The sequence below is a fragment of the Lithohypha guttulata genome, assembly GCF_036872675.1.
Source record: "Lithohypha guttulata strain CCFEE 5908 chromosome Unknown scaffold_1, whole genome shotgun sequence".
Classification (NCBI taxonomy): Eukaryota; Fungi; Ascomycota; class Eurotiomycetes; order Chaetothyriales; family Trichomeriaceae; genus Lithohypha; species Lithohypha guttulata.
The window spans coordinates 759,928-787,908 of NW_027042750.1; the positions used below are offsets into that span (position 1 = coordinate 759,928).

A 27,981-nucleotide genomic window follows, 5' to 3' on the forward strand; every position below is an offset into this window, starting at 1 on the left:
TGACTTATGGCATATCGTTTCACAAGGGCTTCGCAACTACACGAGTGCTCAGAAACCTGGACGGCAAGATTATGAGAGGGCAGTGGCATGCTGCTTCTAATGTATTGGCATCTAAACGCGACTCGGAGTCATCGTTCTCGCTTTTCAACAGAGCCATGGAAGGCAATCTTCTGGCTCTTCCAGACTCTATAGCTTCTCACCACCTCTTCTCTTGTTTACCGCTTCTCTTAGCACACTAATAACATGCGCTGGATCTTTGGCACCGAAAACCGCACTGCCTGCCACTATCACGTTTGCCCCGGCCTCTGCAGCTTGATCGATTGTGCCTTCTGCCAGACCACCATCGACTTCGATATTTAGATTTGGATAATTCTTGCGTAGAGCCTGAACCTTTGGAAGCTGGTTTGCCATGAATTGCTGGCCACCGAAACCGGGTTCAACTGTCATTACTAGGACCATCTAGGACGGTTAGTAAAGCTTGTGCAATGACAAGTAAGTGTTGGATATAGGCTGGAGACATACATCAGGTCTTTCTTTCTCGTCCTCCGCTTCCAAAATCTCCCATAGTACGTCGACGCTTGTGCCAGGCTTTATTGCAATTCCTGCTTGCATCCCTAGCTCGTGGATGTAGCGAACGAGACTCTTTGGTGAGCATTTTTCCGAAGTGTCCTTGTCTGCTGGCTCTTTAGCTGCAACTGAGGTCATGGCGGCTTCGTAATGAAAGCAGTACATGTCCGCTCCTACGTCTCGGAAAGAGGATGCCCAGCGCATTGGCTACTAGGAGGGAAGGACTGGTTAGTCATAGTCCTGTAGGAAATAGGTTGTACTGGTTCCCTAATCTATCCATCTCTCTGATATTCTGCAAAAACCTGCGCTTCCTCTTACCTCTGCAATCATCATGTGGCAGTCAAAGGTACCCTTTCCGCCAGCCTCTGTTGGCTTGTCAACGTGCTTTCGCAGCTTGCCTATGACTGGAGCACCGAAAGTCATATTGGGCACGAAATGACCATCCATTACATCAAGGTGAAGCCAGTCACTCGACCAGTCCATCGCGTCGCGGCATGCTTTGCCTAGCTCAGCGAAATCTGCTGAAAGGACACTGGGATTGATGATGGCTGGCGGCGACATGGTACTCGGTCAAGGTCTTGCAATGTGCTTGGATTTCCTATTCAATGTCAAGATCTGGAGACAGGTAGATTTCTCAGCATATACAAAAACAGTATGTGAAGCGTGCATGGAAATAAAATGATGGGAAAAGTAGTATGACCTAATTGGAGGGGCACTCTCGCGGAAAGTGCGAGCCGGCTTTCTCGGACGAGATAACTCTATGTTATCTCAGTTCAAAATCTGCAGTGGCTCTGCGAATCTGGTTAGCATCGAAGGTCGTGCTTGCTTGTAGATGACGACGTTTCGAAGTGCCAGCAAAGCAAGCAGCAATTTGAAGCATGAGACGACCCGTCTAAGATGAGCTTGAGCCTGAAGTTTATTTGCTTGACGCGTTAATTGCTTGGGCACACGCGTTGGGGTATGAGGCAATTGACAACTCCCTTAATTCCTATTTGAACTATGCTTTGGTCTGAGCCTGGGTGCAATGAATTCTCGAAGACCAAATCTGCCTGATATACGCTCCGAAGGCGGTCACGTCCCGTGCCTGATGGCCACGCGAAGCAACTTGCTACTAAGAAGCCATAAGTATGGATTGGTCCGATGAAAAGTCGACGACAAGGAAATGGCTATACATGTATGTGGGTTGGAGGTCAACTATCTGAATGGGAAAGAGAAACGACACAAGACATACTTTGGATATGGAGCCGAGGACGACAACACGAGATCAGGTGCGGCGCTATAGTGAAAGGTGAGTGCCAGTGTAGTCCTTCACCCTGCATGAGTGACAAAATTCTGCACGTGCATTGTGTCTTATTCACAAGAGAAGGTGATTCTTTCAGCACGTGTCCGAGTGCCTTCCTGCGCAGCTTCCTTATTGTTTTTTTCACAATTCGATGTGGCCGAGCAATTACTTTGTACTGGCCACTTGATCGCACCATGCCTCAATTGAAGCAGATTTCCTGCTGTGTGCAGTGGTCTGATACAAATGCGTCGTTTCAAGAACATGGAGCTGTATACGGCGACGGTGTGGTCGAGTCTTTCATAATCGTGCCAAACAAACCACAGCGTTTCTGCTTACGGTTGACTTCGCGAGGCTATATCTATGAGGGACTTGCCATGATCATTTTCATCGACGGCCAATATCAGTGCAACCGTACCCGCGTCAATTTGCTGCCTCCAAAGAAAGACCGGCCTGCCAACAGAACTGAAGTCGACTTCTTGGTACGCCAGAAAGAGAAACCACAGGGAGATGGGGTTTACATGGGTCGTGAGTGGCGGTTTGACAACCACAACATTGGTGAGTCCTAGCTCAATTCCACGCGGGCTAATCACTGACGTATCGAGATAGTGGCGGAAGTGCCTGAAGGGTTCCAGGAAAGTCATTTCGACGATCTTGGCACCATTGAAGTGCTAGTCTTGCGATGTCGAGCAGTCAACAACGAGGAGAAGGACTACGAGGGTTCATCGTCAGGCGAAGACAGCGATGTATTTGGCGGTCATCCTGTCAGAGAGGAAGGCGACGAGATGAAACCGCCAGAAGACTCCAAAACCTCCACCACGGACGGAAAAAATGCGGTACCAGCACCAGTAGAAGACGAGCAGATAGGGGTCTTTGGTCTGGGTCTCTTTGACGGCGCAAACGACTATCATGAGCCTTACAACAGAGATGGTGGTCATGATGGACAAGATGAGGGTCAATGGGTGTGGCATCAACGTCAAGTGCCTCCTGAATTTCATGCACCTCAAAACCACCACTATCAACAAGCTCACCCGTTTCCCCTATCAGCTGCCGGCCCTCCTCCATGTTTTGCTCCAGTCTATGGCCATTATGATCACTCAAACACCTCCATACCAAGTGCAAAGCGTGTACATTGGGACTACGGCCCTCCAGGTCAGCCTATAGACCAGGCTAGTAGTGCTCAACGTCTGAGAGAGCCATCGATGTGGGATCGTCGACCCTCGGTGAGGCCGTCGTCGAGAGAGCGAATGCGCGCGACAGAAAGAAGACCTTCAAATAGCTCAAGACGTCCTACAGGCCCTCCATATCCCCCACAAAACGTCAATCCTAGCAACAGTCAGCAAAGTGGTCGACACTGGCAAGACGCACGTCTCCCTATTTATGAAGAACCTAATTCGAGGTATCGTGACGGTGCCAGACCGTCGTGGGACAACAACAACCGTAATTCGAGTTGGTATCAAGATGCAAATCGCCCTAGGTGGGGCTACGGGGGTGGCTCTTCTGGTCCACACGACAATCGTCCTGCATCTCCACGACATCAGAGAGAGCCCTGGCAGACTTCTGCTTCTTACCAACGAAGTCCACCTCCTGAACCCCTACCGACACTCAACCAGCCTGTACCTGCACCTCCACAATATCAATTTCAACATACATTGCCTGAATATACTATGCCGCACATTGCAGCCCACCAACCGAGCTATCCTTTGCATTCTGTCACCATGTCTGGCTCTACAGGCTATCCGTCGACGCTAGCTCCTCAGCCTCCGCAGCAGTGGCCAATGTATTATTCAGGACTACCAGCACTGTATACGCATCCTTACTATGCAATGCATGCAGCGTCACAAGTTCCAGGGGGTCCTCAGCTCGTGCCTCCTCCCCCACCTGTTATGGACGAGCATATCAGTCCCAAGAATACGACATTCAATGCTTTTCCCAATCAAGATTCACAAAACAACCCAGACGGTTGGGGCGATACCGGGAACGGTCAAGATACGAATAATGCAGGTGATAGCTGGAATCAGGACAACGGAGGCAACGACGATGGTTGGGGTAATGCTGATGATAATGGAAATCAGATCGACGATAATGGGCAGAACGATAATAATGCCAATTGGGACGGTAACAACAACGATCAACAAACTGACAACAACACTGGTGGTGACTGGGAAAATGGTGGCAATGATGACAATAATGGTGGCGACAGCTGGAATGACAATAGTGGTAATAATGGAAACGATAATACGGGTTGGGACAATCAGCCGACGAACAACAACAATGCTAACACTTCCTGGGACAATCAAGCAACAAATAATGGCGCATCTACTCCTCAGCAGGACTGGAACGACGGGAATCAGAACGGTGAACCAATTTCCTCCGAGGTACCTGAAGTTCCCAGCTTTCCGAAAGAGCTATATGGTCCTCACGGCCCTTACTATGCTTACAGAACGTTGCGACCTGACGACCCCAAACCTGATGCTGAAGAAGAGCCTAGATACGACGTTCCGAAGATGTTGGCAGCAGAAAGGAGATCGACGAAGCAAGTTCAACCAGGGCCAGGATATAGGTACTTCAAGAAGCGACTTGTTCCAGAATACATCGACTCATTCGACACACCATATGCTCGGTTTGTGTTCAAGTATCGGACAAAAGGTAGGCTGCTAAACCGCAGAAGGGAACGAGATGTGCTAACTTTGATGCAGAACAGCTAGTCGATGAGATTGGAATCGAGGTCGATGTCGAGCCCTCGGGCGACCAAGAAGTTCGAGACCTTCAAGATCTCGACAAGCAAGCACTGATCGAGATGCTTTTGCGAGCCAAAGGTGCCTTAGGAGGCAGGGTTCCGAGTCCCCCTCTTCCTCCATGTATGCCTGCAAGTGGCAGTGACACCAGCCTGCCAGTCGCTATCGATGCCCCGAAGTACAATTACCTTAAATATAGCCTTCCACCATTGCGACCGAGCAACTTTAAGCATAATAGTCCTTCTCCTGCTGGATCTGTGGCCGGAAGCAAAGGCAGTAATGAAAACAAAGAGAACGATACAGGAACACAGAACACCAACATCACTGGCGAGTGGCAAGCATCTAATAACGATAGCTGGAACGCTCCGCGATATAATCCTCGACAATCCCAGCAGGCTGGCCAGTCGAATTCAGCCCAGCCACGACAAGATTCCGCTACAGGATCTAGGGGATCCAAAGGTGGAACCTGGGACATACCAGATGATGTACCACCACTACCTCCTGCACCAGATACAGGTGGTCAGGACAGCTGGGCAAACAACGATGCAGGCAATGGAAATGTTTCAGCTGATGGAATGAAGTGGTAAATATATTCTACAAGCATACCAGGATGATATCTGGACGGGGTTTGTGGTTGCTGTATGCAGCTTGAAAGCAGCACTCAGTCAGAAATATGTCCGCTGGCAGTTGCAATTCTGCATATGATACCTAGTAGCAAAAAGCGATCAGTGACAGAAATGGTCAAAAAGGAGGTAGTGGGGCGAAGGTGTGGTCACTGAATCATGCAGATCTGCGGCCTCTAACTTTGGGTTCCGCCATGACATAAAAAAGTATCTTTGTGTCCATGCTCTTCCGTCGTCATCAGGCTATACACAAACTTCAGTAAAGACGAAAAATGCTGACTACTTGGATGTGTGATGTATCTGGTGCTCATTGCTGTACTTCGCGAATCTTGAGGCTTTCTTTCCACTGCTTTGCACTCCTACAGTCGGCTCTATACTAAGATCTTAGCTGAACGAGCATAGTACTTGTGAACCGAGCTCACATTTAGTGAGCAGATTTAGACAATATGACTACTCCAAGGTGCTTCATTGTGCGACACGGTGAGACGGAGTGGTCTCTCTCTGGCAAGCATACCGGCTCGACAGACATACCTCTGACAGCGAATGGCGAGAAACGAGTACGGGCAACGGGAAAAGCTCTGGTAGGTGACGATAGGCTCATAGTGCCTAAACAAATCAAGCACATGTGAGTCAACTACTACCTCAGCAAAAGCAATGACCATAGCTGAAACCTAGTTAACGAGGTTAATACTGACGAATCTACCAGCTACGTCTCACCAATGCACCGCGCCCAACGCACCCTCGAACTCCTCAATCTAGGCTGCACGCTCCCCTACTCGACCAGCAACAGCCAAAACCCCAACCCCCCTCCCCACATCAAAGCCATTGTAACCGTCACCCCTAAAATCCGCGAATGGGACTACGGCGACTACGAAGGCATCACCTCGTCCGAAATCCGCTCCCTCCGTGCCCAGCAATCCCTCCCAGGCACCTGGGACATCTGGACTGACGGCTGCCCAAATGGCGAATCCCCCTCCGATGTGATCAAGCGCGTCGACGAACTCATCCACGAGATTCGCGAGGAGCATCACAGGCCGTACATGGGTAGTAAAGAGCCGGATGCGGACGGGTGTACTGGGGATGTTGTGGTTGTTGCGCATGGGCATATATTACGGGCTTTTGCGATGAGGTGGGTGCGGCAAGATTTGAGTGCGACGGCACTGATTATGGAGGCTGGTGGGGTGGGGACGTTGAGTTATGAGCATAAGAGATTGGAGGAGCCGGCGATTTTGCTGGGGGGCGGGTTTGTGGTTGGGCCGGATGTTTTGAGTGAGGTTGATGAGGAGGAGAGGGAAGGGAAGTTGAAGTAGAGTAGAACATGTAGGTGTCTGATGGCAATAGGAGCAGAGGTGGACATGCTGGACGATGCGTATCAGGCATTTTTTCTATTGTTTTTGGGAGTGCTTCCGTCCGAAACAAACGAGACTTTGACACAAATGAATATATACACGTGATTTTCAGAGCACAAAGCTTCTCCAGAGCTCCGTGTTTGTAAAAGTGATCCTTGCGCAATTTTGTGCTAGGACTTTTGGAAGCTTGTAAGAGCGGTATGGTTGTCAGAACCGTACGGCATTTGTATCTATTCGTCGTCCTCTTCCTCCTCATCACCGTCTTGCTCAGCTGCAGCTCGTGCCTTGTTCTCTGCATCATCGGATTCCAATTGAGCTAGCTGCTGCTCTCGAAGTGCTCTCAGTCTATCGGCAGGGCCTAATGGCTTGCTGACCAAATCGGCAATTTGACCACGGCCGATCAGGGAGGCCACGATGGAGGTTCCGACGATGAAGGTAAGGACGAATCGGTAGATACCGTACCAGCCTGGAGCCCAGCCGGCACGGGAGGCTTGCGCATCGGTATAGTATAGGAAGGTGAAGGCGAGGAATTGAGTGATGAGGCCTACTTCAGCGGAAAGAAGAAGCGTTGGCCATGCCACAGCAGTTGCGACGACACCGATCATGTATCTTGGATATCCTTGCTCACCGCCATATTTAGCCCATTCGAGACCCCAGTGGATGGCACCAAGGAAAGAGATGATCTATTGTACCCGTTAGATCTGTGTTTCCAAGTCCAGGAATATGCTTACGCTAGCTCCATAGCCCAGCTGGAGAGGCTCGATAATGTGAAGCAGTTGCTCTGCAACAGCGCCGTCCAGTAGCATACCTTGTCCGTGGGTGGAAGCATACTGGATATCGAAGGAAAGGTAGACAGTAGCAAGCGAGGTTGCAAGGTAAGGAACCACGCCAGCCAGTCCCATGTACATGGCCTTTTGTGGAACATCTTTCAGCGAGAAGGTGTCGACGATTGTGGTCTGTGTCAATCAGTCCCCGACCTCGTCACAGTATATTTGTTTACTCACAAAATCACTTCGAATACTGGCGGTCATATCAACATCCCTGTCTGCATCGTCGACTCCGAGCTCACCCACTACAGGATGCGCAGAAGACGAGGTGGACACCAATTCAGGGTGAGCACCAACTTTTTGAGCTTGTATAGCCTTCTCTCCCTCGGTGTCTCGCTCGTAATTCATCTTGCTTCTATCGGAGGCATATCGAACGAGGGATTGTTGGAGTGGTTGTCGTGTAGTGAGTGCAAGTATCGATGAGGCCTTGACTGGTCTTGTGGACGTTCTGAAAGCGGCTTGCTGGACAAAGGTTGACAGTACGTTCCTCGTCGTGGGTGCTCTGAGCGATCTGGGCACTGCCCTTGAGACTGTTGTGCGGAACATGCTGGCGTGATTTAAATTTGTGCTGAGTAGGGCTTCGGAACGGGCGAGAAGCTCTACACCAGCTGCAGAGGAGACGCCAGGACACGATAGAAGGAGTGGAGAGTTGAGTTGTGCGTGGAACTAACCTCCAAGGTCTCGTTCTGCGGTCCTCGTGAAGTAATCGCGAGCGTCGTTGAAGCTGCAGTGGAGTCCTCCTTTAGTGTAGCCTCATGAACATGTCAGGCCATCTTCTTCGCCAAGCAGTATTTACTGCTTGGAGTCGATAGACGCAGAGCAAAGCCGGCAATATATTTGGACGACACCGAAACCTGCCAGCTCAAGCCTCGTGTGGCGCCTATCGAGGGCTGGTAAGCTACGTCACAAAGGCAATCACGAGGGCGCCCACCAGCACGAAACTTGAACACCATAGAGCCAACATCCACATCCTCTGGCTTTTGCGCGCCTCTTTCTGACATGATTTCCATTTTATCCTTTGGCAAGCGCGGCTGAGGTGTGTATATCTTTATCAGTTATACTTCTGGTTGTACTCGTGCAACACCCGTTCACCTATCATTCAATAGCTTGTTCCTTTCGCGTCACAGCCTTGACTCGACACTTCTGATCCCAATTTCCAGGCAGAAGCCACTTCTTGTCTACGACTACGCCACACTTGTCAGTCTCTACGTCTGCCAGCACTTCGACACGTGATACAGTGGTATTGTCGATTCTCGAAAACGTCTCCGACATCAACGTCGTCGATGGGACTCGTCCACTGCTAACCGTCCTCTTCACTTCCCTGACCAGGGTTACAGTCAATACCTGTCAAGATGTTAGAAGGTCTGGTATCAAACCTGCTCAATAGGTTCCTGGGCATGTATGTTAAGAACTTCGACCCAAAACAGCTCAATGTAGGAATCTGGTCTGGTGATGTCAAACTTCGCAACTTGCAGCTTCGTCGAGAGGCTCTTGATCAGTTACACCTACCCATCAACGTTGTTGAAGGCCGTCTAGGTGAACTCACCCTGTCTATCCCTTGGTCTAATCTTCGTGGTAAACCGGTGCGTGTCAATATCGAAGATGTCTTTCTTTTGGCGGCTCCGAAAATGGATGACAACTACGATCCTGACGAGGAGGAGAAGAGGGCTGTCGCCGTAAAACTAGAGAAGCTCGAAAGTGCCGAATTGCTCAAGGAGCGAAATAGTGAAGGCTTGAGCCAAGAAGAGCAGAAGAAGCAACAGAGCTTTACCTCCAGTCTCGTCACCGCAATCGTTGACAACTTGCAGGTCAGCGTAAAGAACATCCACGTACGGTATGAGGATGCAGTCGCTACCGAAGGTCATCCTTTTGCTGTAGGCTTGACTCTAAAAGAAGTAAGCGCTGTCAGTACCGATGAGAATTGGCAGCCCACCTTCATTCAATCAACTGCAAACACTACTCACAAGCTTGCAGTTCTTGACTCACTCGCTCTGTACTGGAACAGTGATGCCGAACTCCTTAGTAGTGGTAAAGGAGACGAACCTGGCAGTACACAAGTTGATGCGGAGGAGATGATCAAACGTTTCAAGGACGGCATTAACAACCCAAATAATCCACAATATCTCCTCAAGCCCATCAGTGGACGAGCTGGCCTGGAGATGGACAAGACTGGCAAGGCTGATAAAGCAAACATAAAAGCAAGACTGCTCTTTCAGGAGTTGGGCTTCATTATCGACGAGGACCAATATCGCGACGCGCTTATGCTTGTTGATCTCATGCACTACTTTATTCGTCATCAGGAATACAAAAAGGGTCAGCCGAAGCAGTCTCCGAAAGAAGCGCCTCGAGAGTGGCTGCAATTCGCTGGTACTGCCGTTCTTGACAAGATTCATGATCGCAATCGAAAGTGGTCCTGGGCATATTTCAAAGAACGAAGAGATATGCGTGGACGGTATATCGAGCTGTTTAAGAAGAAAAAGAAGGATCAGCAGTTCACCGAGCAAGAGAATAAGGAATACGACGACCTCGAATTCAAACTTTCTTACGAGGATTTGCGGTTCTGGCGATCATTAGCTCGCAATCAGTTACGCAAAGAAAACGTGGGAGTTAAGAAGCAGCCACAGAAGCAAACCTGGTCGCAGTGGGTATGGGGCCAGAAACCAGCACAGAAGGAGGAGCAACACGACGACGAAAGCAGTATGAGCGACGAACAACGAAAGGAGCTATATGCAGCCATTGATTGGGACGAAAAGAAAGCCATCGCGGAGAGTGTTGACGTGCCTCGTGAGACAATCAAAATGCAGGTCGAGTCGAGTCTTCGCACTGGCAGCTTTACCCTCAAGCGTGATCCTCATGGCAAAGCTAATGAAGTGCTCAAGCTCGTCTTTGATGACTTCCAGGCCAAAGCTTTACAACGACCTGATTCGATGTTAGCAGACCTTCAGCTTGGAGGCCTTCGCGTTTACGACGGCACGACAGAGGGCAGCCTTTTCCCTCAAATCGTGAAGGTCAAAGGCGTCCAGGAGCGATCGAAGGACGAGCCCGAGCCTGAGGACCATCCCGAATTAGATAAAGATGAATCTGAAAAGAATGGAGACGATGCAGCACGCAAACTGTTCCATCTCGTATTCGAGAACAACCCATTGGACGAAAGTGCCGACATGTCCATCATGCTCAAGCTCAAGAGTCTGGAATTTATTCATAACCCGAAGTTTGTGGTTGAGATTGCACGCTTTTTCAAGCCTCCCGAGCGTCAGATGGACTCTATTGGAGCTCTATTGGAAACAGCAGGAGCTTCCATCGAGGAGATTCGACAACAGACTCGAGCTGGCCTTGAGTTTGCCCTTGAAGAGCACAAGACTATCAACGCCAACATTGACCTTCAAGCTCCTATAATCATAGTCCCTGAGCAAATTACACAGGAAAGCACATTGTGCTTGATAGTTGACGCAGGTCATCTGAGTTTGCGAAGTGATCTTATCGATAAAACCACTTTAAAGGACATTCAGTCGAAGAGAAGAAACCAATACTCGGACGAAGACTTCCGACAGCTTGAAAACTTGATGTACGACAAGTTCAATCTCAAGTTGGATTCCACGCAAGTCCTGATCGGGCCTGGCATTGATGCAACAAGGGCTGAGCTGGATTCTCAAGATCACTCTAAGAACATGCACATTGTGGAACGTATCAACATGGAATTCCTGCTTGAAAATTCGATTATTCCCAAAGATCCAAATATCACTAAGCTCAGAATCACAGGTACACTACCTGTTCTACACGCTGCTGTGTCAGACAAAAAATACAAGAGTCTTATGAAATTGATCGATGTTGCTGTTCCGAAGTTCGACGCCGAAGATGAACCATCAGTTGAGTCTACTCAGCAAGTTGATCGTCCCACGACTATGGCAGATATGCGTGCTAAGAGGAAGTCTGTACAGCTTCTTGAGCGGCCGGTCGAGATAGCCATCGATCACGAGTCGGATACCGAAGAGTCTGAGCCCACAGCGCCGGTTGAGACCGATCAGCAAGACGGCGAAAAGCCTACCAACATACATCAGCGTAACTTCGAGCTCAAGTTTGTGGTTGAGAAGCTACAAGCATCGCTATCTAAGGCTAACGAGGATCCCTCAAAACCTGATCAACTCCTCGCAGAATTAGTCGCTGAGCGCTTTCAGTTTGATTTCTATCTTCGACCTTACGACATGGTGGCTGAGGTGGTGCTGCAGTCGCTCTATATCGACGATCATGTTGAGGAAGACCCCATTCCAGAATTCAAGCAGATCATATCCTCGAAAGGTTTCAAGTCTGATGAGGATGAGGACCTCTTCACGGTCAAGTTTATCAAAGTCAACCCTGAATCACCTGAATTTCGATCAACTTATGAAGGCATCGCAACAAATCTGGATGTCAATATTTCAACGATCAACGTCATAGTGACTAGGAAAACATTGCTCACACTGCTTGATTTTGTGTTGAGCACTTTCGCGGGTCCAACGGAGCCAGCACCTGAAGCTAAAATAGATCAAAAAGCCATCAATGGAAATGTTGGTCAGGGTCAGAGTTCATCTGATCAGTCGCAAGCAGCTGCTCAAGCTGACAAGATTCGCATCCGAGCACAATTAAGAGGCGTTGCCCTTGTTTTGAACAACGATGGAGTGCGACTTGCGACATTGGCACTCAACTCGGCAGACGTGGGACTACTGCTTGCGGGTGGAACTATGGATATCAAGGCTAAGCTGGGAAGTTTGTCACTCATTGACGATGTAAATCAAGGTGCTCCTGAGGACTCACCCTTGCGACGGCTGATTGCGATTGAAGGAGATGAACTGGCCGATTTCAAATACCAAACCTTTAACTCCGAGCAGAAGAATTATCCTGGCTATGATACGAGCATCTTCTTGCGATCAGACTCCATCAAAATTAATTTCATGGAGGAACCATTCCGAAAAATCATGGAGTTTGGTGTCAAGTTCGGCCAAATGCAAGCTATCTTCAATGCTGCTCGTCAAGCAGCAGCCAATCAAGCGACACAGGTGCAAGAAAATGCCTCAAAGATGCATTTCGATATTATTGTCAAGACACCTATCGTAGTGTTCCCTCGTGCCGTTCTTGCGGAACGACCCAGAGATCTCCTTACGGCGTACTTAGGTGAAATTTACGCGAGCAACAAGTTTGTTGGTATTCAAGGTCAAAAGAACGGACCAATGGTCAACAAGCTTTCAGCCGGAATTCGACAGATCCGGCTAACCTCTCAATTCTTCTATGACAACGGACAAGAAGAAACGCTAGAGATGATAGAGAAAGTAGATCTCGACTTCAAGATCCGCTATCTCGAACATCAACCTGGTCTTGAGCGACCAGATTTAGAAGTCGATGGCTCTATGTCACCAGTCAACCTACGCATCTCACAAACACAATTCAAATTCCTTATGGAACTATCGAAAAGCATTCCTGCCGCCTTTGCAACGGAAACTGAATCTGATGAAGAGGTTGCGGAGGAACTGCCTGACTCTGTGACCTCTTCTGCACAAGTGGTGCAGACGAATAACAACAAGGACGCGTCAAGTGAAGACTCGAAGCCTTCTCACCAAGCACCGGAACTTGGTACAAGCGAAGAGACTTGGACAAAACTTAACTTGGTGTTCAAAGCTCAGATGTTTGGACTCGAGCTGTTTCTCGCGCCAGAGAATGAACCAGTAAAGGATTTGAATGCCGTCAGTCTGTCGAAATTCGCTCTCAATGAGATGAATGTAAAGCTTCGTATGGTCAGCGACGGCGCCATGGAAGCTGAATTGCTTATTCAGTCATTCACGATTCGCGATAGCCGTCAGAAGGAGACGAACAAATTCCGAAAGATCATGTCGTTGATCAATAGCGACGTCCAGCAACAATTCATGGCCAGTGTATCGATGTCTGGCGGCGATGAGAAGCACATGATTGTGATGCTCACCATCGATAGTCCGCGCATTATCGTTGCGCTAGATTACTTGTTCGCTCTACAAGCATTTGCCAACACAGCTCTTGGAATGAACGACCCGAAGCCGATTGCTGAGCAGCCAATGCTCGAGGACGTCAACGGTGCTGATGCCAACACCGACGATGAAGTCGAGGCGAAACCTTCCAAGGAAGAAGAACAGTCGTCCTCTTCGATGACAATGTCTTTCCGTGTTAACATCGTGGATGCACAAGTCATAGTCATCGCAAACCCTGCTATCTCAAATACTGAGGCAATAGTACTCGGCACGAAGGAAATCATGGTGTCACAACAAAACGCCACGACTCTGCAAATCACGAAGGTTGGCATGTTCCTCTGTCGCATGGACAAGTTCGATTCTAGTCGCCTACGAGTCCTCGACGACTTCACCATTCAGATGTCGATGGACAATCGACCTCAAGGCAAGGATTCTTCCTTGACGTCTATCAGCATTGACATTGAGCCTCTCGTGCTTCGGCTCTCCTTGAGAGATATTCTGCTTGCGATGCAAATTGTCAATAAAGCCACTGCAAACCTTGCTCAGCAGCAACAGCAGCAGCAGATGCAAGACGACGACGAGCCCCAAAAATTGAAGGACGTGAAAGCTGCTTCTAGGCCGCCCTCGTCAAGACGAAAATCAGGTGCTGGCAGTACGACGAGGAGCCGCAGAAAGTCGATCGCACAAACTACCAGCAAGCCTGTCAGTCCACCCAAGCAATCGATAGTCATGAAGCGCGAAGAGCTTACAGCTCAAATCGAGGGTATTAGAGTGATCTTGATTGGCGACCTTCATGAGCTGCCTTTGCTAGACTTCAGTGTCAAGAAGTTCGATGTAAGTGTAAGAGATTGGACTGGATCAATGAGCGTCGACACTCAGCTGAACACTTTCATTAACGTCTACAATTTCTCGAAATCTGCTTGGGAGCCATTGATCGAGCCTTGGCAGTTGGGCTTCCACATGGCAAAACAGCAGGAGCCCGAACTGATGTCCGTGGAGCTCTATTCCCACAAGAATATGGAGCTCACAGTGACTTCAGCCACAATAGCTCTTGCCTCAAAATCTTTCGATTTCTTGACAACCGATGAAGATATCCTTTCGAAGCCGAGAGTGCAGGACGCTCCTTACAGAATTCGCAACTACACTGGGTTTGATCTTAGCATCTGGGCTGACGAGAAGAACGAAAACGCCTCTGCCGACAAACTCAGTGACGGCGAGGAGAAGCCGTGGCGATTCGAAGACGCAACATCCATGCGTGAAAACTTGACGCCTGAGGGCAATGCGGGTCTAGTAGGCATAAAGATTGAAGGAAGCGGATTTGACAGCATCAGTCGTATTCCTGTAATCCGTGAGGGGGAAGCGCTTTATAACCTCAAGCCACGAAAGGACAAGGTGCAGCATCGAGTACTAGTTGAGGTCAAACTTGGCCCTGACAATGTCAAATACATCACCTTCCGTTCACCCTTGTTGGTCGAGAACAAAACCCAAATTCCGATCGAGGTAGGTGTTTTCAGCCCGGAAGACGGCAATTTGCTCAAAATTGAGAAAGTCCCACCTGGAGAAGGAAGGCCTGCTCCGATCGGAGCCTGCTTTATTCACTCGCTGCTTGTACGGCCTGATCAAGGCTTTGGCTACAGTTGGTCAGATGAGAAGCTGTTCTGGAAGTCCCTCATTGAACGACCTACCAGGACTATCACCTGCCGTTCAGAAAGTAGAGATCAGTCACCGCCCTTCTTCTTCCAGATGAATGCTTTGTACAATAAGAAGGATCCGATGGTCAAGATATATCCTTATATGAGGATACAAATTTCCGCTCCTGTGGAAATCCAGAACCTGCTGCCATACGACTTCAAGTATCGTATTTACGACAAGAACACGAAGAAGGACTGGACAAATTTCCTCAGACGAGGCGGAGTCAGCCCTGTACATGTAGTCGAACTCTCGCATCTCTTATTGCTCAGCGTTGAACTAGAAGATACAGTCTTCAAGGCCAGTGACTTCGCCATAATCAACAGTCACACGCAAGAGGATTTTAGAAGGGAAAAGGAGATGCACCTCAAAGACTCGCAAGACGGGTCTCTGCGGCTGAAGCTGCACTACACCAACATCAAAGATAGTGGCGGTGCTTTCAAGGTCTCGATTTACAGTCCGTATGTCATCCTGAACAAAACTGGCCTCGAGATGCAAGTACAGAGCAAAGCTGGATGGAGTGGCTCCTCTTCTAAAGCTCCTGCTAGCCAGGGTGCAACAACGCACTCGGGCGAACGCCACAAGGCTCTTCCATACCTGTACTCCTATCCTGGCGATGATCAGAAAAATCGATCTATCCTCAAGATGGGCGAGTCGGCTTGGAGCAAACCTCAGTCCTTCGACGCTATTGGAAGCACATACGAGGTCGTGCTACCTGCCGCCAACAATAAGACTGAATTCCACGCTGGTGTCTCAGTTGCCGAAGGGGAGGGCAAGTACAATCTAACCAAAGTCGTCACTGTGGCACCTCGTTTCATTCTGAAGAACAAGATTGGCGAAGACTTAGAACTTCGAGAACCAGGATCATCCGACATCATACGCCTGAAAAACAATGACCTCCTGCCTGTCTACTTCATGACGCAAGGTCTGGAGAAGCAGCTATGTCTTTGCTTCCCAGGGGTGAACAACCAGTGGTCATCGCCGTTCAACATGTCAAATGTAGGTATGACACATGTGAAGCTGGCAAAACATGGCCAGAGACAGCGTCTTGTCAGAATCGAAACGATTCTTGAGAACGCAACCCTATTCCTTCACTTCAGTACGGAGACAAAGAATTGGCCATTCTCGATGCGAAATGAGAGCGATACAGAATTCCTGTTCTTCCAAGCGAATCCGAATGTTAGTGAAGATGGAGAGGAGGACAGAGGTAGTGGGTGGAAACCCATTCGGTACAAGCTGCCTCCTAGAAGCATCATGCCATACGCATGGGACTATCCCGCGTCGAAGAACAAAGAGCTGGTGCTTACTTGCAGAGGCAAAGAACGATATGTGAAATTGCAAGAAATTGGCAATCTTATCCCTATCAGATTGCCACCAGCAGAGGCAGGACTCCCTCCCAAAGCCATTGATGTCAACATCGTGGCTGATGGACCCACAAACACGCTTGTTCTCTCCAACTACAAAGCTGCGACATCCCTGTATCGCACAAAGACAGGGGCGTCGACAACGAGCTTAAACTCCGGCTTCGAGGTCAAGCAGATCGAATCAGAAGTCAACTTCAAAGCGGAGCTACGTTTTGCCGGAGTCGGTATCTCATTAGTGAACAGCAAGCTCAAGGAACTGCTCTACCTGACGTTCAGAGACATTGACTTCAAGTATGGCGATTCGAAGCTGTATCAGACTCTCAATCTGACGGTCAAATGGATACAGATGGACAACCAGCTCTACGGTGGCATTTTCCCGATTCTGCTCTATCCCAGTGTTGTGCCGAAGACTGGGAAAGAGATGGAGGCCCATCCGATCTTCCATTCCATGATCACGCGCGTCAAAGACGACTCGTATGGCGTTCTTTACATCAAGTACGCCACACTCCTGCTCCAACAAATCACTATTGAACTCGATGAAGATTTCATCTTCGCCTTGCTGGATTTCACGAAGGTCCCCGGTGCTTCTTGGTCTGAAGAGAAAGAGGGCAAGCTCTGCGACGAGAATCTAGACGTTCCGGAACCTACAAAGGAACAACAAGGCGAAGATATCTACTTTGAACTATTGCACCTACAGCCTATGCAACTCGACCTGTCATTCGTGCGAACTGAGCGTGTCAATGCCGAGGATACCATGAGCTCGAATCCCTTGATGTTTTTCGTGAACGTTATGACAATGTCCATCGGCAACGTCAACGATGCACCTATTCGACTCAATGCTCTCATGCTGGAGAATGCCCGCATGCCTATCGGAGCCCTTATGGCTAATGTTCAATCATTCTACACGCAAGAAGTCCTTAGGCAGATACACATCATTCTTGGGTCCGCAGATTTCCTGGGCAATCCAGTTGGTCTGTTCCAAAACATCTCTTCTGGCTTCGCCGATATCTTCTATGAACCATACCAGGGCCTTATTATGACGGATCGACCTCAAGAACTCGGATTGGGTATTGCCAAGGGTGCCAGCAGCTTTGTCAAGAAGTCCGTCTTTGGGTTCAGTGACAGTATGGCCAAATTCACGGGCTCGATATCTAAAGGACTTGCAGCAGCATCAATGGATAAAGAGTTCCAAGACTCGAGAAGAATGGCCAGAAGCAGAAACAGACCGAAACATGCTCTTTATGGTGTCACTTCGGGCGGCAACGCCTTCGCAGCAAGTATGGCTTCGGGAATTGGTGGATTAGCAAGACATCCCTTGGAGGGCGCAGAAAAAGAAGGCGCGCTTGGATTTGTGAAGGGTGTAGGTAAAGGTATGCTCGGACTTGCCACCAAACCTGCCATTGGCGCTTTCGACCTTGCTAGCAATCTTGCAGAAGGAGTACGCAACACCACTACTGTGTTCGATGCGGAAGGCCTCGATCGCGTACGGCTGACACGTTTTATCGGCATGGATGGTATTGTTCGACCTTATTCACAACGTGAAGCTCTTGGACAGTTCTGGCTAAAAACTTGCGATGACGGCAAATACTTTTACGAGGATTACATCGCTCATCTCGAACTCGAAGGCAAGGAGATGCTGGTGATAATCACCTATGAACGCATCCTGATGATCCGAGCACAAAAACTCAAGACTGTCTGGGAGGTCAAATTGACTGACGTTCAGACCATCTCCAAAGAACGTACAGGTATGAGTATAGGGTTGAAGGGTGGTGCTAATGGTCCATTCGTGCCTATCAAGGATGAAGGAGGTCGGAACTGGCTATACAAGCAAATCGCTATTGGTAAGTCCTAGAACTGTCCTGTGCTTGGGGATGACTAACCTTTGTTTAGCTGTCAATGCATTCAACGACAAATACAACGCGAAAGGTTGAGCTTGAGTCTCAAAATGTCTGTATGAGCATAGCGTGGGCGTTAGGTAAAGGTAGCAAGCACATATTTCGGTGATTCACTTTCAGAGAGCGACCAAGCCGGAAATAGTGCGTGGCATCCTAATGTTTATGATGATGTATGATATATGACTCCAGTCTACGTGGTATGTGGGGCGACGTTTTCTAAAGTGTAGGTGGGGTATTGTTGAGTGAAGATACCTTATTTCTTCCTGTCACTAATCGCACAGCCCTCACCTGACGGAACATGGACGCGCCTCTGTCAACACATCAACAAAAATGTCTCGGCTCACCTACCATCATGCTGTTATTTTCCAAATTGTTTCGCACGAGCTCCTGTTAAGTCACGTGTTGAGTTGACCCTGCCTCTTCTTCTCTGACACTCTCGGACGATCTTTTGGTCGCACTTTCTTTTGACCATCAGTTAGCTATTCACCTTGACCTGATGGTTTTTATTAAGTTTCCACAACAGTATCAGAATACAATGGCTCCTAAGAGAAGACGAAGCTCAATTGAACCAGGTAAGCGAAATGAAAGCTTCACTGGTAAGAAAGGACTGACTCATAATTGAACTTCAGCAGACAGTTTTTCACCTTCACTAGACAAGATCTCTCACACCAATCGTGCAGCTTCTGTTGCGTCCACTTCACGCAAAGCTGGTCCTTCCAAAAAGAAAAGTAAAATAGTACCTTCCAACTCCACGCCTGCGTCGACTCCTGTTACGTCTAGAAAAGCTAGAAAACTATCCACAACTCCCGCTGCTACCAAAGCTACAACAGAGGCCAAACAACGACCTTCACAGTCTCGTCCATTGCAGTTACCCAAAGAACCCGTTGTCGTTGAGGACAAACCCAGTACTGGTAAGCATTCTGCGACTCATTTTTGGTTGACACGATCTGATCTTCTACTCTAGAGAACCCAGATGAAGACGTTGACGATAGCGACAATGAGATCTTACCCCTTGCGCCTACACATCCTGACCTCCTTGAACCAAATCCATATCCCAACTTATGGCAAACGCCTAGTAAGCCTCCGATGTCTTCAGTGGTCTTGCGTTGTGCTAAAGGCTTCTAGTTCCTTCCAGAAAATCGGGAAAGCCAATGGCGCCAGAAACTATCCAGTCAGACGAGGACGAGGATAAGGATAAGGATGAGACTTCTGCTCCACCCATAATGCCACCTCGGTTGTCGCAAGGTTCTCTTATCAAATATATCGACACTCCTAACCCTCAACCAATAGCTGATCTCAGCAACAACCCTGCCGCTGCCCACTACAGACAGCAACGAGACGATCTGTTCGCGACCCTACAAGATGTGATCGATCCTTATGTTTACGCCACAGAGCTGCGACTAGAACAGCTTTCTCGAAACTATATGAGCTTGCTCGGCTCTGTACCAGAAGACTTGCAAAAGCTCTCCCAAAGACCACGGGTCACTGTAGCGCCCTTGCCTGAGTTTGTTCCTTCTCAGACTCCACATGGTGATGAGCCTATGGAGGAGGAATTGAGAAGGCTCACAGAACAGCGTGATCGCGCTGAAGGGTATGCTGAGGAAGTGAGTAAGTCGCTCGGGACTCAGGCCAAGATCGAGCGCTACCTTGTGCGACTGATCAAGGACCAATATGAGTACATCGAGCAAATCGCGGAGAAATTGAACATGCCAGTGCCCAAAGATATCGCTTTACCTGAACCTACCGAGGGTGCTCCGATCAAGAAGGGGAACCAATCTGCTGATAGTGGCTACGGTAGTGGAAAGATCAAGCAATCGCCAGAGATGCAGGTAATTGAGAACAATTCTTCACGACCTGGTTCGCCGCACCATGATGAAAACCAGCAGGAACTGCCACTTCCACCTGACAACCCGCCACAAGAACGAGAAACATACCTCAGCCATGGCACTCCGGTCGAGCTTGACCATACTTTATATACTTCGTCGCCCATTTATCAGGATCACAACGTCGCAGATCACTATAGTCATCAACGTGCCATGAATGATGGCTCAGTCCAGGCCTTCAAGTACAACCCATCCACATACATTACTACACCTGTCTTGCCCTTCAACAATATCAAGATGGGTGATATCAACCCAGGTTTGTTCAGCAACGGATCTATCTCCTCCCAGCACGATCATATCGGGAGCACAGCCAGCACTAGCAACTACGTTTCGAGTCCTGTCTCATACAATCAGCCTGAAATCGGCAACACAAGAGGGTTTCTCAATCGACCGTATGATGAGGTTGGTCTCGGTACCCCCCGATCAGCATTCTTCCCTCACCAGGCTGCGCCTTTTTTTCCTATCCACGAAGATGGCAACCAGAGTGGAGGCACCCAAGGATTACTAGCCATACACGATAAAGAGGTTGATGATCAGGAGGTGTTCGCACGCGATGGTATGATTGCGGCTGAGCTGGCGATGCCAGCACATGGGTACGGTTTCAACCACACGGGAAGTTTCTATGCCGATGAACATGCTGGCAATCAGTCTTTTCTGGGTTTTGAATAAAGAGAAAGTATTAAGTCGGGCTGTTTACAACAATTCAGCAGGGGCTTAGTCTATCATTGATGTCTTACACTTTTGGCTAAGAGCAGTCATTGTTGTATGATGGGATGATGGACAAAGAACATATGAAGAGTCCATGGATAAATCAGCTGTAAATAGTACAATCTCGAAGATCTTGTCTACGGATAATGAGCAAGGATTATGTGGACACGGTTATCAGGGAACGAGTTGGTTATGCACAATGTACAACGATACAAGCATTGAAGCGTCAAAACACGTGAGCCTCAGACAACTGCGTACAGCACAAGAAACACACCAGCAATACAAAACGCATTTGACAACGAGATGTTCTTATCATGTAGTCTCGCAGTCATAGTGGCTGTGCCCATGCGTCTAGAGCTGAAGCTTTCAGCTCGGCAGAGACTTGAGCATCGGAACGTGACTGCTTCACACAACAGGCAAGACAAGACAACTACTCTCCTCCCCCCTCCCACCAACGCCCACAAAATGCACACCCTCGTTCTCCGTCGCCGGCCCCTTCGCCCCTGGCAATCCCAGCGGCACCACCGGCCTCCCCGAAACCGTGAATCTCAAAATATCTCCCTTTTCCCAATACATCCCATACGCCCTCATCGGCACATCCAGCACCCTCTTCTCCCCCGCTTTCAGCATCGCACGTTCCGTAAACGAATAGCTCGGCTCGTACTCCGTCGATGTCTCATCTTTATCTAGCGCGTAGCTGGCGCGCAATCGCCCATCACTGCCCCAGTGGTAAAGGAGACCGAGTTTACTCATTCCGATTTGCCAGTCGTGCATGAATTTGAGGAGGGCGTATTGTGGACCAAACTTTGGGCGGAGGACGAGGGTACCTTGGCGATAGTGGGAAGGTGAAAATTTTTCGATCTGGATAAAGAGGTCGATTTCGTTGTGGGTGGGTGTGGTGGACATGATGAGGTGGGCGTGAGGGTATCCCGTTGTTTCAATTGGGTGAGGCAGGGTGTATTCGAAGATTAGGCTGTTGTTTCGGTTTGTGTTGTAGCTGAGTTCTGAATGTGAGAATGGTGGGGTGAGAGAGAGTGTCTTGTCGGGTTGGAGGTAGTATTTTGTGTATTTCGTTCTGGCGAGGGGGAAGTCGTGTTCTGCGCGCTCGATAGTGTCTTCTTGTAGGGTCATGCCGAAGTTGAGGATGCTTAGACGGACTTTTGGTGTGCTTTCCCAGTCTGTTCGTTGGCCTTTGAGGCACCAATCAAAGAATCTCTTCAGGTCCATCGTGTTTCTGTGCTCGTAGTAGTCTGGCCATTCTTGTATGTTGTGGACGCGCAGCCATTTCGGCACTGAGTCAGGCACCAGTCGCCATGCCTTCAAGGTACCATTTGTATGAAAAATGCTCGTCCAGCTCGCCACAGTATATACAGAAACATTGATCCTCTCAACGACCGCACGCTTGTCCTGCCAGTACTTGTCGTATGTAGAGCCACTTCCATCCCTGTTCGCTGCAGCCACGATGTCCTCGAGTCGACCTTGACCAGCAAATGCCGAAGTGATAATATCAATACCAGCAGTATCAGGTATACCTCCGGCACAGACTACATCCTTGTACATGTCCATCAGACCTTCCCAAGGTGCAATACCGGCTAGTCCTTCTGGTCTCAAACTAGCAATGTACCATTGAGCTGCAGCAAGGTAACTATTCCCACTCAAACCGACTTTCCCATTACACCACTTCTGTCGCGAAAGCCAAGTGACGAACTCTGCGCCATCTTTAGCTTCTTGATGACCGAGGAGATGGGCATCGCCTTCACTTGTGAATGTGCCTCGCGTATCGACATTGACGATGGCGTAGTCGTAAGAGCACCAAAAAGCAGGGTCCGGTCCTTCCCATTTCTGAAGTGAGGAGACGCTAGAAGGAGGAACACCGCAATGGAAAGGATAGTCAGATAGGATTTGTGTGCCGCCCTGCTTACCATAAGGAGACCTGTATGAAATTAGTGTCGCGAATGTAAAGTTGAGCAATATTTCGTACAACAATCACTCTCGTTGTATGGTCGCACTCTGAAGGGGTAAGCAAAAGCTACTCACCAAGCAACAACAGCAGGAACCCTTTGCTTATCACCGTATGTTCCGTCCAGATCCTCGAACCGAGCGGGCAGGAAAATATCACAGTACAAAGTAATGCCATCGGAGAGCTTCATGGGCACACTTTCGTGCATGATAACGTCTATCGGCAGGGCTTTATAGCCTGCTTTCACGACCTGGCCTGTCTTGTAGTGGGTCTTTCCCTGATGGAAGCCGGGAAAGCGTGCCTTCGAATCCGAGATTGATTTTGGTTTCTTCCATGTTCTCGTTCGTCTGGAACTTTCGGATAGGTTTTCCGATCGAGCCACGGAAGCTTGAAATTCGCGGTCGTTCATCTTGTTCAGATGCTTATCGGCTTTGGAGAGTACAGATCGCCTGAGGTTCTCTGATGCAAGGTAAGAGCAGCGAGATGGGATGAGGAATACACTTTGGATGTTCACGAAGTTCGCTGAAAAGTAGAAAGGGTTGGAAACTCATGGTTGCAGGAACCCGCACGGTCCTATGTTGGCATCCCTGGTTTTGGAGTCTACGGTACATTATGGCAGTATACCACCTTCCATCTGGACGAAGAAGCTATAAAACCATATGACTGAATGTAAAGTATAAAGGAGCGAGATAGACGCATTCAGTTTAGTTTCCGCAAAAAGAGCTCAAGTTGTGTCTGTGCTTCGCCGGAGACTGTTCGGATATTTCCGTTGTGTCCTCCCTAGGTAGGATCAAGCAACCCATCCACGAGTGGACTGAGCAGGCGAGGCATGCCTCCTCTTGCTTGATACCACATTGAGACCATCTGGAGAGGTATTTCATCCTGTGATCCATTATCATCACTGTCTTACGACCGGAAAGATCGACAGGGTAGTGCCATTTCAGTAGTCGTGTGTTTTTGTGCTTGACAAGAACTCAACCCTCCTCATTATAGTATGAGAGGATGTGATTCTGATGGCAGCAAGACAGGGCTTCTCGTGTAGCCAGAGCCTATTCTAGCTTCCCGGGACCTGTACTGGTGAAATCGTCGGACAAGTGTGGACGTCCTAGAAGCATCAGGACCAAGGATTCTTTGATGAGCATTGCTGAACTTGTCGGGTTCATGGTAATGCTATCTTGTTTCCCAAGCTGAACTGCACCTTGGTAGGTAGGCTAAGCACTCTCGGTCTTGCTGACTGCTTGCGAAGAAACCAGGCAATCATGTGAATAAATTCGTGGTTGAATGTCGGACACGTAGTCTGAAGTCCCGTGCTGTCATGCATGTCTCTTGTGTTAGCAAGGCTGATGCAGCTGCATTTTGAGCCCGAGCACGAGGTGGTGCAGCAGCACAGCCTGAAGTAAGGTGGCATGACAATCTATCTGGTCTTCCTGAAAAGGAGATTATAGTATGTGCTTCTGTTTTGCTTACCGCTCATTGAGCATGTTGCCAAACAAATTCGGTGCTCCTTGAGGCCGCACCTCTCCAATGCCAATGTTCAGCTAGCACAGGGATTAGCTTCGTAAATCGTCGACATGTTCGCCTAGCATGGTACATCTTCTTTGTTCTCACTCGCCAGAAGTGCATTGTCCTACGCGTAAGTCAACCTCAATCGGTCGTCTCACGATTCTCCCAGTAGTTCCAGGTAGGTACTTCGGCAGGATCCCATGTCACACCTCCAGGCTCTGTGTTTGGACTGTATCGACCTTGCCGCCTTTTCCTTTTGACGTATTTTCTTGCTTCATTCTCAAACTGTGACCAGTCTTCTGGTCCGAAGTAACTCTTCAATGGTCGTCGAGAATCCTCAGAGACTGCCGCCCATGCGGCTTTGACCCATGATAGGCAAGAAAAGCTGGTAGCATCGTGGTTTGTGGCATGAGGGGGAACGTGCGTTGGGTTCAGATGAGCACTCACAGAGGAAGCCAGAGTCCTAAAGAGAGCTACGACACGTCGTTCGTCAACGACTTTTGCAAGAGCAATGCGGGCAAGGAAGTTTCGGGCCAGGTAAGGGTTTTCACGAAGGTCAGTCTCCTCGTAGAAGAAATGGGTACCCTCAGAGTCTGAAGTGCCGTGCACGATGTGGAAGGCTGTACCAGCTTCAGATCGTAAAGGTGATTGAGAGCCAATAACAAGAGCCCAATGATATGAATCACAAGAAAGTTGTGAACCGTATGTTCCGCCCGCCGTTCCTCCTCTTGAGAACAATGCGAGGTAGAGTCTGGGCTTGTCTTTCTGGTACGAAAACGTCCGTCCGAACGACAAAACCTTCGAGGATCTGGACGAGTTGACGGATAGCTGGGAATGACTGGAAATGCTACGGTAGAAGGGTGGTCTCTGTGCTGGCTCTGTTAGTAAATTTGGTAATGACATGATTAGCTAGCAGCCAGGAAGGGAACATCGTTCAGTAAGCATGAGCTTGATCAACAATGCAAGAGCTTAGTGAGGAGTGGAAATGGCAGGTGCGAAGACGCGAGCGTGCTCGGCATCGCCAGGAAGCATCAACCAGGGTCTAGCTGAGAAGCTTCGAGCAGGTTGCAAGCCGCAAGCAAGATACTTTGCCGTTGTGCAATGCTTTCACTGGATGTGTTGTGGTGTAGCTTGCACCCGAGAGTCTCAAATAGCTCAACGCGTAACACGAGAAAAAAGACATCTGTAGACAGTTCCTCTGCAGAAAGGCTATTGTGAGCTTCAGAATAGTGATGCAGGGATCGCTTGCGATGTGGATAAATATCGGTATGTATCCACACTCAATGAGAGCGACCGCTCAGCTTAGCCAGTATAGTCGAAAGACTTCTCAAAAGCGGCTCCTCCACTGATATTTGGCATCACCGGTACCCTGGTCAAGCACAACTAGTTGTACCTCAAAAAAATTTGTTTAGATTCAGAAATTCGTACAGAGTGACTACTACTTGGTCTTGTGCATTTGACTTGCCTGTACATATGTGATGCCAAAACACCACTTTTCATACAACGATTCGGCCAACCTCGATAATACGCCTGTGAACGACTAGCCTCCACCCGTGCCGCCAACACTGGCACGGCCCCCAATTCATGTTGGCATGATAATTCCACCAGCACCCACAGCAACAGTGATCGGCTCCAAATTCGAAAAGGTTGCAAACATTTCAGGTGTAAAGTCAATTCCATCTGGATCAAATACTGCTGGCGCTTGAGGCAGGTGCGATGATACTGGCACGTCTGTTGTGGTTGGATTAAGCAGTACGTCCGGTTGACTTGACAACTCAAGGACTTCAGAAGCTTGAATACCTGCATCTGCCAGAGCTCGAAGGAGTAACTGCAAGGCCTGGCCTATCACAGGACTCGAAGCTTTGAGGCGATCTAGTGCTTGAACACAGAATCGCATCGAGTCCAAGGTATAGTCTTCTCGGACGGACGACGCTTGTATTTGTAGTAGGTAGATAGATGCGGCAGTGTAGACACTATATGCCAAGGACAGTACTACCCGACTGTATGTGAACGTGCGACAGTAGAGGTCGAATACGGCCACAATGGCAGAGGCTGAGCCGAGACATTCCTTGAAATGTGCTGGGTTCGGCATATCTCCTTCCGGTAATGATTCGGGCCGCTTGAAAAGCATCGGTCGATATAGGAGTATCTTGAACGTATGAAACAAGCAATTGAGCGTAACAATGTGACTTGGAGGTGCGTATTGAGGCAGGTCTTGCGCTTCAATCTTGAGAAAAGAAGGCAGGTCCTGCCACCACTGTCTCATGGCAAAGCCCTCACGAATCAGACAGTCGTCGATTTCCTGCTCGGTCTTTGAGTTCAGAGGATCGTACATATGCAGCAATATCTCGTTGAATATCGCTGAGAGCCGGCACATCTGTGTGAAGCATGAGATAGAATGTGCTTGAGTAGGGGGATACTGCTGTCCTTCAGGATACTGCACCCCATGGGGTAACCATAGCTCATCCTCCGCAGAGTCATCCATGATGACTTGTGGTGGCGAAACTGGACTGTGCGATAACGCTGGTGATCGTCCAAGATATAGACTGATGATTTTGTCCCAGAAATAGCACGACCAGAAGAGCCTACGTCTAATCTCAATGTCTTCATCCGACAATTGAAGATTGCCCGATCCATATCTTTGTACATCAACAGTGATACCCAATTCCTCCAACAAGTTGAATGCCATCCGACAGTACAATATGGCCGACGTTCTGTTGCCTGCACTGCATTCCTGTGCGCTCAAGATAAGCAGGGTCTGTATCGTGGGTATGCTACAATTGCCCGTGCTGATTTCTTCAAACAAACGCGTTCGAGCATGTCGCTTAAACAACGCTCCACCTTCATAAGGCTCAAGGAGATGTCGGATTTCAGGTTCGCGTTTGCACCATCTCACGGAATGTCCTAGCAATGCATTGAGGAGAGTGTGAGAGTAATAAGGTCCGATACTCTGCATATCTCGCGTGAAGGCAGGTCGATAGACGAAATTAAAAAGTGGTTGGATCCAGCACCAGTGAGTCGACAGGAGGAATTGAAATGGTTGAGGGGTTTCAGCAAGAACCTCCAGACTTCTCTGTTCCCAAGCATTCTGCACAAGTCTCTCCTTCGTAAGATGTAGTTCGTTGACTGGCAATATCGTGTTGGTCTCTTCGGGTCTTGTAGGCAGTTGGAAGAGACTTGTTGACCCATGAAAAGTGACTGCTCCTCTAGCATCAAACGCTAGCCCACGGAATGCCGCCGAACCTCCTTCTCCCGTATACGATGTAGGGGAGGTCACAGATACACTCGGAGAAAGGGCTGGGACTACCTGTGCTGAGACTTGAGCTTTGCGAAGAGCAGCTTCGAGCTCCTCAACACGTCTCTCAAGCTTGGTAGTGTATGACAATGTCGGTGACAATTTGTAGACGCATTCATCTCCTCGACCTGTACAACGGCCACATTGCGGCCTTTCACCACCACATTTGACCTGCAAGAGGGTATCAGCATGTTACAGCGCTTCAACAATTGTGCTTCAATCATGGCTAGGATCTAGCTGGTGACCAAGAGGCATGACCTCGAGTACGAAATACCTTTCTCTGCCGACATGGCTCGCACGAAAATGCGCTTTTCTTCTTTGCCTTCACT

At 49.0% G+C, this 27,981-nt stretch overlaps 9 protein-coding genes across 9 annotated transcripts; 4 read left to right on the forward strand and 5 right to left on the reverse strand.

The window, feature by feature from the left end:
• Window positions 1–186: 186 nt before the first annotated feature.
• On the reverse strand, window positions 187–1,128 carry RPE1 (RIBULOSE-phosphate 3-epimerase; the record flags this gene model as incomplete). Its single annotated transcript, XM_064894665.1, has 3 exons — window positions 187–459; window positions 523–774; window positions 886–1,128. The coding sequence occupies 3 exons, from the start codon at window positions 1,126–1,128 to the stop codon at window positions 187–189; spliced, it is 768 nt and encodes a 255-aa protein (XP_064757352.1).
• A 915-nt stretch (window positions 1,129–2,043) lies between these two features.
• Window positions 2,044–5,171, forward strand: LTR64_000281 (uncharacterized protein; the record flags this gene model as incomplete). Its single annotated transcript, XM_064894666.1, has 3 exons — window positions 2,044–2,404; window positions 2,456–4,495; window positions 4,546–5,171. The coding sequence occupies 3 exons, from the start codon at window positions 2,044–2,046 to the stop codon at window positions 5,169–5,171; spliced, it is 3,027 nt and encodes a 1,008-aa protein (XP_064757353.1).
• A 482-nt stretch (window positions 5,172–5,653) lies between these two features.
• On the forward strand, window positions 5,654–6,517 carry SHB17 (Sedoheptulose 1,7-bisphosphatase; the record flags this gene model as incomplete). Its single annotated transcript, XM_064894667.1, has 2 exons — window positions 5,654–5,832; window positions 5,914–6,517. 2 exons carry the CDS (start codon window positions 5,654–5,656, stop codon window positions 6,515–6,517), a joined length of 783 nt encoding a protein of 260 aa, XP_064757354.1.
• Window positions 6,518–6,786: 269 nt separating this feature from the next.
• LTR64_000283 (uncharacterized protein) lies at window positions 6,787–7,929 on the reverse strand (the record flags this gene model as incomplete). Its single annotated transcript, XM_064894668.1, has 3 exons — window positions 6,787–7,239; window positions 7,288–7,512; window positions 7,561–7,929. The coding sequence occupies 3 exons, from the start codon at window positions 7,927–7,929 to the stop codon at window positions 6,787–6,789; spliced, it is 1,047 nt and encodes a 348-aa protein (XP_064757355.1).
• An 806-nt stretch (window positions 7,930–8,735) lies between these two features.
• On the forward strand, window positions 8,736–18,339 carry VPS13 (Vacuolar protein sorting-associated protein 13; the record flags this gene model as incomplete). The annotated part of the gene is made up of 2 exons (XM_064894669.1): window positions 8,736–18,249; window positions 18,299–18,339. The coding sequence occupies 2 exons, from the start codon at window positions 8,736–8,738 to the stop codon at window positions 18,337–18,339; spliced, it is 9,555 nt and encodes a 3,184-aa protein (XP_064757356.1).
• A 499-nt stretch (window positions 18,340–18,838) lies between these two features.
• Window positions 18,839–20,855, forward strand: LTR64_000285 (uncharacterized protein; the record flags this gene model as incomplete). Its single annotated transcript, XM_064894670.1, has 4 exons — window positions 18,839–18,875; window positions 18,933–19,214; window positions 19,268–19,378; window positions 19,429–20,855. The coding sequence occupies 4 exons, from the start codon at window positions 18,839–18,841 to the stop codon at window positions 20,853–20,855; spliced, it is 1,857 nt and encodes a 618-aa protein (XP_064757357.1).
• A 444-nt stretch (window positions 20,856–21,299) lies between these two features.
• Window positions 21,300–23,263, reverse strand: LTR64_000286 (uncharacterized protein; the record flags this gene model as incomplete). Its single annotated transcript, XM_064894671.1, has 2 exons — window positions 21,300–22,827; window positions 22,932–23,263. The coding sequence occupies 2 exons, from the start codon at window positions 23,261–23,263 to the stop codon at window positions 21,300–21,302; spliced, it is 1,860 nt and encodes a 619-aa protein (XP_064757358.1).
• Window positions 23,264–24,498: 1,235 nt separating this feature from the next.
• LTR64_000287 (uncharacterized protein) lies at window positions 24,499–25,260 on the reverse strand (the record flags this gene model as incomplete). The annotated part of the gene is made up of 1 exon (XM_064894672.1): window positions 24,499–25,260. The coding sequence occupies one exon, from the start codon at window positions 25,258–25,260 to the stop codon at window positions 24,499–24,501; it is 762 nt and encodes a 253-aa protein (XP_064757359.1).
• A 679-nt stretch (window positions 25,261–25,939) lies between these two features.
• On the reverse strand, window positions 25,940–27,942 carry LTR64_000288 (uncharacterized protein; the record flags this gene model as incomplete). Its single annotated transcript, XM_064894673.1, has 2 exons — window positions 25,940–27,780; window positions 27,927–27,942. The coding sequence occupies 2 exons, from the start codon at window positions 27,940–27,942 to the stop codon at window positions 25,940–25,942; spliced, it is 1,857 nt and encodes a 618-aa protein (XP_064757360.1).
• Between the last annotated feature and the right edge of the window lie 39 nt (window positions 27,943–27,981).